Genomic DNA, 6,903 nt, shown 5'->3' with positions numbered 1-6,903 from the left:
GACCAGCAGCTGCCTGCCTCTGTGTTCTTCTCCCTCCTTCCTTTCCTTTCATCTTGCTCAGGGCTCATCGGCTCCCCCAAGTTTGCCTCATGAGTTCCCTGAAGAGTTCATCCCTTTGGGACTGAATTCTCCGTCTCCACCCCCAAATGTCCAGGCAGGTCCTTCAGGTCACCTGGTTTATTTCTGTTTTCTTTTCAGAGCTAGCGCATTTTTCTTTGTATTGAAATTCTCAGTCTCTCTCCTACAATACGTATCAGGAAATAGGCACCGTCAGAAGTGGCAGCAGTATCAGTGTTGAATACTAGAAATCTCAGGCCCCAGTAGACATTTCCAAACCTGGAGCTATTTTGGGGGGGTTACAGGAAAGGGGAATCCCCTCATCTACTAGTTCCCAGAGTGGTGGCAGCTCTGCTCCTCAGCCCCTCCTCCTTCTTAAGCCTACGTGGCCCCAAATCCCCTGGAAGGGAAAGTGAGTTCAGGTATCAGGTAGCAACCTATAAGACTTGGGTTGGGGTGGAGAAGGTATGGATGGCTTAGATCAAATGTCTTGAGTGAGGCAGAACCAGATTGTCCCCAACACAAAACAACCAGGAAGCAGTTACCACAGACTGGATTAGACCAGCCCCAGGCATGAACTAAATCCACAGCCCTTGGATTAGTCATGGAACTGAAGGGAGAAGACGGCACAGGGCTGTGCCTGGCAGGGAGTCTGGAGTTTCTGGTTTCGGTGTGAGCCAGGGGAGGAGCCTCCATGCAGGGGAGGTGGAAAGCTGGGGCCGGGCCCCAGTTAGCTATGCAAGGCTGCGCAGAGGCAGCACAAAACTGGATCCAACGGCCTCCTTAAGCTCGGGAGTGGAGACTGCAGTTTTGACCACCTGAGGCTCCACTCTTGCTCCAAAGCTTTAACTCCATTTGCCGTTCCGAGGCCTCTGCTTATCCTGTACCCCACGGATGGAGCCACTACTAGGAGCAAAAATTGGCTGCCTGTTTGCCCTGCTGGCCGTCACCCTGGTGTGTGGCCTTATTCCCATCTGCTTCAAATGGTTCCAGATCGAGGCGGCTGGAGGTATTGCCCTTCCACATCTTTGTCCCATAACCTGAGTGACTTCAACCTGTCACCCTATCCTGACACCGGCTCTGATTCTCCTGCCACCCCCAAGCCTGGATGATGGGTGCTGCCTGTTGCTCTTTAGTCACCTTTGTCAATCTCATTTCCCACTGGATTGCAACTCCTGCTTTTCGTAGGTCGCCACCGCCGGGTCCTCGGCCTTCTGGGCTGCGTTTCTGCCGGTGTTTTCCTGGGAGCAGGGTTCATGCACATGACTGCCGAAGCCCTGGAGGAAATCGAATCAGAGATCCAGAAGTTCACGATGCTGGTGAGCAGCTGGGTTGCAGGGCTGGGGCCAGAATGCCGAGCAGAACCAAGGGGAGACAGGCGGGAAAGTGATGGAGCCAAGGACGCGCGGGGGCCGATGGGAAAGATGACGCTCGTGTGGAAGGATGGCAGGTCACGCTGGGCTTTAAGGAGAGCAGTGGACTTGAAGGGAAGCTGACTTGCTCCATCTCCCATCTGATTTCTGCTTTTTTCTTCCTAGAATAGGACAGCGAGTGAGGGAAATTGTTCTGATGTTGCTAATTCAGCTCATGTAAGTATCTCCCTCCCTGATCTGCAGGATGAGGAGACCAGACTCCTCGTGCCAGACCCTTTGAGGAGATGCCGTGAAGAACCCCAAGAATCCCTGTGCTCCTCAGCTCAGGCTCTACAGGGAAAGGAGGGGGCCAACCGATCCCTTGGGTTTATGGAACCCCAGCAAAGCTCTTGTTTACTCTCTCCCTCTTTCGCTGGCCCCTCAGACATGCTCTTCGTTTTCCCATATTCAGCCCTACTGACACTGCACCCCTTGGTCCCTCTAGTGTTCGTGTTGCATGTCCTCATCTCTTCCAGGCTTCTTCCCTTCCCCTTTTTAACGTTTTAGTTCCACATTCTGCATCCTCTCCAGTCTCCCATCCTGCTGCCTCCATTGAACCTTCCTTCCTTTCCCATCTGCAAGGCTGGTGGCCGTAGCCATTCAGGTTCACATTGGATTCAGGCAGATGGTAAAGGAACTGTGAAGCCGGAGGATGGTGGGCCATTCCTTTATTAGAGTCTCGCAGTGGCAGATGAGCAAGCAGGCAGGGAAAAATGCTTCTCTCTCTCTCTCTCTCTGTCTCTCTCTCTCTCTGTCTCTGTCTCTCTCTCTCTCTCTCTCTCTCTCTCTCTCCTCATGAGCAAAACAGGCTGGGGTGGGGGAAACCCCTTCTCCAGCAAACAATAGCAAGAAATGGCCGCTACCAATGGCAGAAGGCAATCCCCAACCTACAATCTGCCACCCTGAGGGCAAGCACCTGCAGCCTTACATAGACTACACACATGTGGTTGCTGCCCTGTGCTCATGCACCAATAAGGCAAAGTACAAGCAAGCTTAACACACCTGTTTGCCCAACACCCTCCGAAAGCCCCTCTCTCTGTTCCCAGACAGACTATCCCTACGGAGAGCTCATCATCTCCCTGGGCTTCTTCCTTGTCTTCCTCTTGGAGTCGATGGCCCTGCAGTGCTGCCCTGGAGCCGATGGAGGATCCAAAGTGCAGGAGAAGGAAGTAGGCGGGGCTCACGCCCTTGGACTCCACAGCCATGGACCTCTACCATCTCCCTCTCCGAGTCCCTTTCGAGCCCTCATCCTCTTGCTCTCGCTCTCCTTCCACTCGGTGTTTGAAGGGCTGGCCGTGGGGCTGCAGACAACGGTAGCAGCCACTGTGCAGCTGTGTTTTGCTGTCCTGGCTCACAAGGGGCTCGTCGTGTTTGGTGTAGGACTGCGGCTGGTGCAGGCCGGCACTGGGTCGCGATGGGCTGTGTTCTCCATAGTGTCATTTGCTCTCATGTGCCCCCTGGGCCTAGCCCTTGGGCTGGCTGTGGCTGGAGGAGCCTCTTCAGGGGGGCAAGGCTTAGCCCAGGCTGTGTTAGAGGGGGTGGCAGCTGGCACCTTCCTGTATGTCACCTTCCTAGAAATTCTGCCCAGGGAGCTAGCTGGGCCCGAGGCCCCTCTGGTCAAGTGGGGCTGTGTAGCTGCTGGTTTTGCCTTCATGGCCTTTATTGCCTTGTGGGCCTGAGAGGTTACTGACTTTTCTGATGAACCCATCTAGAATGATGTCCCTACCACCAGGAGACACCTCCCAAATGGCTTTGGCCCTCAGACATTTCTTCACAAGACTACATGGGATTCACTAGGCATCATCCTCATGAACTATAAAGCCTGACTTTTCCTACATGAGATCCCACATCTCATCCAGGACTGAGAAAAGATGTTTGAGATTGAGTGCCTACATTAGGAATTGATATGAAGACCATCACTCCAGATTGGACCCTTGTCCCAGTTTTGCTACTGTGGGTAATAAAGCGTCCATTTTACCTTCCCTCTTCAGGCATGTTATCTACCCTTCATCTCCCCAGGTTACCTAAGAGCTGCTGAGTGCAGTAGGGGTGGGAGGGTGAGTGCTGGCTGCAGTCTTCTGGAACCAGGGCCCCCAGCTGTTTTGTCATTTGCAGCCATGTTCCCCAGACATGGGAGCATTGCTGAAATTCCAACAACACACTCCACCTTACCCCCAGGTGTTGAGATACTGAGCCAGTTTCCAGCATTTACAGAAGAAAAGGTTTAAAAACAAGCCATGGGTTCTAGATGGTTTCCTATACTAACCACACCCACTACACTCCCTAATAAGGGGTTATCAGCCACCCACATGTTCAATAGGCTCTTGAGATCAGGCTTAGTGAAGCCTATTTCCAACTGGTTTCTAATTTTTACACTGAGCCCCATGTGGCCTTGGGACACAACTACTTGATTGCTCTGAACTTCTGTTTGCCTCCAGCTGCCTTGTGCTGAGGAATTAAGAAGCAGTGTGTCTGGGGATGTGAAGTACAGCATAGAGAGTATCGTCAATAATGTAATAACTATAAATGGTGTCCACTGGGATTTAGACTTGTGGGGAGATCATAAGTTATGTAAGTGTCTAATCACTATGTGTACATATGTCGAAGTCAATATAATATTCTATGTCAACTGTAATTGAAAAAAATTTTTAATAAAAAAAGAAAAAGCCAGAGTAGTGTGTTGAAAGGGAGAAAAGCGCCAGATGGATTCCAAGGACGACCATTTGGCTCTATTGCAACATAATGGCTTTCCTTCTACCTGCCCTGCCTGCCACTATGCCTCTGGCCCCTCCCCACCCCCACTGGACCATCCATCTTTCAGGTGAGTAACCCCTATAATTTCTCTTAAAAACTTCACAAGTGCCCTGGCCAGTTGGCTCAGTGGTAGAGCGTCAGCCTGGCGTGCAGGAGTCCAGGGTTCGATTCCCGGCCAGGGCACACAGGAGAAGCGCCCATCTGCTTCTCCACCCCTCCCCCTCTCCTTCCTCTCTGTCTCTCTCTTCCTCTCCCGCAGACAAGGCTCCATTGGAGCAAAGTTTGCCCGGGCGCTGAGGATGGCTCTGTGGCCTCTGCCTCAGGCGCTAGAATGGCTCTCCTCGCAGCATGCCCCAAGATGGGCAGAGCATCACCCCCTGGTGGGCATGCCGGGTGGATCCCGGTTGGGTGCATGCGGGAGTCTGACTGCCTTCCTGTTTCCAACTTCAGAAAAATACAAAAAAACAAACAAACAAACAAACAAACAAAAAACTGCACAAGTACAAAAACTGATTATCTGGAATGGAGGAGGAGCAAGACGACTGCTGCCCAGCCCCGACCCATGAGCTGGAGGAATATGTCAGACTGGGTGGCGAGACAGGGAGAGAGAAGGTGTGCCCTGCAAGCTCAGGCACCCTCACCAGCTCGCCCCTCTGAATACAGTCAGTGTAGAAGCCCAAGTGGCCCTAACATGGGCAAGGTCTCCTCTGAGTTTCATTCTTGGCTCATTTCATTTCCATCTTCTGTCCTTACCATTCCCCTCCCCACAAATTAAGATGTATAACCCCCCTCACCAACCCAGCTTACACACCCAGGGATCCATGAGAAGCCTAGCTAAAGGCAAAGCTAAATACAAATGTCTGACACAGGAAATAATTTCCCTGAAGCACGTCCTATTCTGGTTTCTTGACATGTGAAATGCACACACATGTAACACACTCAGAACAAGTTTTTGGATGTGTTGCCAGACAGGGGACCAGGCCCTTCAGGCCTGCCTAGGTTCAGCTGGTACTGTGTGGGTTCTTAACATTGTGCGGGAAAAATTTCACAACACAAGTCCAAGTGATTTTGAGAGTAACTTTATTAAAGATGGAGACAGTGCAACAGGAAGGGCCCAGGATAGAGGAAGCAATGGGAGAGAGCTTAGGTGGGGCTGCTTGGTTCTCTGGAAACCTTATAGGAAAGAAATAAGTAAAGAAAAGGGGGCCTTCAAGACAGGTTAAGGAGGTTAGTCTGGGATGAGCTGCCACTGCCCGCTGCTCCCCTGGTTGCAAGTCTCATGAAGAACCTTAGAGTTTAGGAGATGCACACCTGTTGGGGAGGGGGGTGGAGAGAGAAGGTGGAAGGGGGACAGAAGAGGGGAAAAACAATGGCTTGACAGCACACTGAGTTCTTTATTTGTAGGGTTTTTAAAAATTGTGATGCAGTGGATGAAGTGTTGACCTGGAATGCTGAGGTTACTGGTTAGAAACCCTGGGCTTGCCTGGTTAAGGCACATATGGGAGGGAGTTGGTGCTTCCTGCTCCTTCCCTTCTCTCTCTCTCTCTCCACTCGAAAATGAATTTTGAAACATTTTTTTAAAAAGATTGGTAGTTTAGAGGAAGATTTCAATAGAATATTCATCTGTCTTTCCAGGTATGGCCCCTCTAGTGCTAAGGTCTCCACTGATGGCCAGCCCCTGCTGGTTATGGTTAGGGTTACCCAGCTGGGCCTGCAGTCAAAACACAGTTGAGTGCCTGACCGGTTGGCTCAGTGGTAGAGAATTGACCCAGCATGTTGAAGTCCCAGATTCAATTCCTGGTCAGGGCACACAGGAGAAGTGACTATCTGCTTCTCCACTCTTTCCCCCTTCTGTTGAAATGGGGGGGGGGGAGTCCACTGTGGAGGGGGAAAACCTATTTTCAGTCTCTGTTGGCAACTGGCAGGCTGGTATAAACCCTGCAACTAGATCAGACCTGGAGGGACTCCAGGTGGACTGCCTTATCCCGTAGGAGATAACTGACAGGCTAAACCCCTTTCCGGGTCTATGGGTGGGGCCTGGGAAGAGCAGAACTGAAAACACAAGGCTGGTATATTCCAAAAAAAATTTTTTTAATTTAAAATGTCTGGGTGCAGGCTGGCCAAGACAGACTAAGCCACGTCAGCGGCGAGGGAGGATTGGAGCAGGGTTTATATAGGTTAATCAGGGGTCTTGGAAAAAGTTGCTGACTGACATCATTGCCTCTGTTGGTACAAGGTAATATTTTTCATATAGATTGGGGCACCACAGCTCCTCTAAATTGTTTCTCTCCCAACTGGACTGCTATTTTCAACATAAGTTGTAAAAAGAAAGACTGGCTGGTTCAAAAGGTCCTGGGCCATGGCTTCAAGCAAATCAGTCCCCCCTCCTCCCACAGGTTTGCACTGCCCTAGGGATGGCAGCTAATTTATCATCTCTCTCTCTTATCTCTCTCTCTCTCTCTCTCTCTTCACCCTTCCTGCAGCCATGGTTAGTTCAAGCAACTTGGCCCCAGGCACTGAGGTTGGCTCCATGGCCCTGCCTCAAGCACTGAAATAGCTCAGTTGCTGAACAATAGAACAGCGGCCCCAGATGGGCAGAGAATCACCCAGTAGTGGGCTTGCCAGGTGGATCCCAGTTGGGGCATATACAGGAGTCTCTGTCTCTGCCTCCCTGCCTCCC

At 51.3% G+C, this 6,903-nt stretch overlaps 1 protein-coding gene across 3 annotated transcripts; it reads left to right on the top strand.

Annotated features, from left to right (window-relative positions):
* Positions 1-815: 815 nt before the first annotated feature.
* On the top strand, positions 816-4,134 carry LOC136334734 (zinc transporter ZIP2-like). 3 transcript variants are annotated; one of them, XM_066275336.1, is made up of 4 exons: positions 816-1,066; positions 1,246-1,376; positions 1,596-1,646; positions 2,516-4,134. In XM_066275336.1, exons 1-4 carry the CDS (start codon positions 952-954, stop codon positions 3,146-3,148), a joined length of 930 nt encoding a protein of 309 aa, XP_066131433.1. In that variant the 5' UTR covers positions 816-951; the 3' UTR covers positions 3,149-4,134. The 3 variants fall into 3 exon arrangements, with proteins under 3 accessions (XP_066131433.1, XP_066131434.1, XP_066131435.1); XM_066275337.1 differs by having other exon boundaries at positions 2,520-2,791; XM_066275338.1 differs by having other exon boundaries at positions 1,601-1,646; positions 2,516-2,617.
* Positions 4,135-6,903: the final 2,769 nt, after the last annotated feature.

Source organism: Saccopteryx bilineata, chromosome 4 (assembly GCF_036850765.1).
Source record: "Saccopteryx bilineata isolate mSacBil1 chromosome 4, mSacBil1_pri_phased_curated, whole genome shotgun sequence".
Lineage (NCBI taxonomy): Eukaryota > Metazoa > Chordata > Mammalia > Chiroptera > Emballonuridae > Saccopteryx > Saccopteryx bilineata.
Note: the sequence above shows the minus strand (reverse complement) of the source record. Positions and strands in the feature narration are given on the sequence as shown.

Bases quoted from the DNA above. Each gene is read 5' to 3' on its own strand.
- LOC136334734 (XM_066275336.1), top strand. From the start codon at position 952: ATGGAGCCACTACTAGGAGCAAAAATTGGCTGCCTGTTTGCCCTGCTG. The intron at 1,067-1,245 runs GTATTGCCCTTC...TGCTTTTCGTAG, and splicing joins CCAGATCGAGGCGGCTGGAG to GTCGCCACCGCCGGGTCCTC. The intron at 1,647-2,515 runs GTAAGTATCTCC...CTCTGTTCCCAG, and splicing joins ATGTTGCTAATTCAGCTCAT to ACAGACTATCCCTACGGAGA.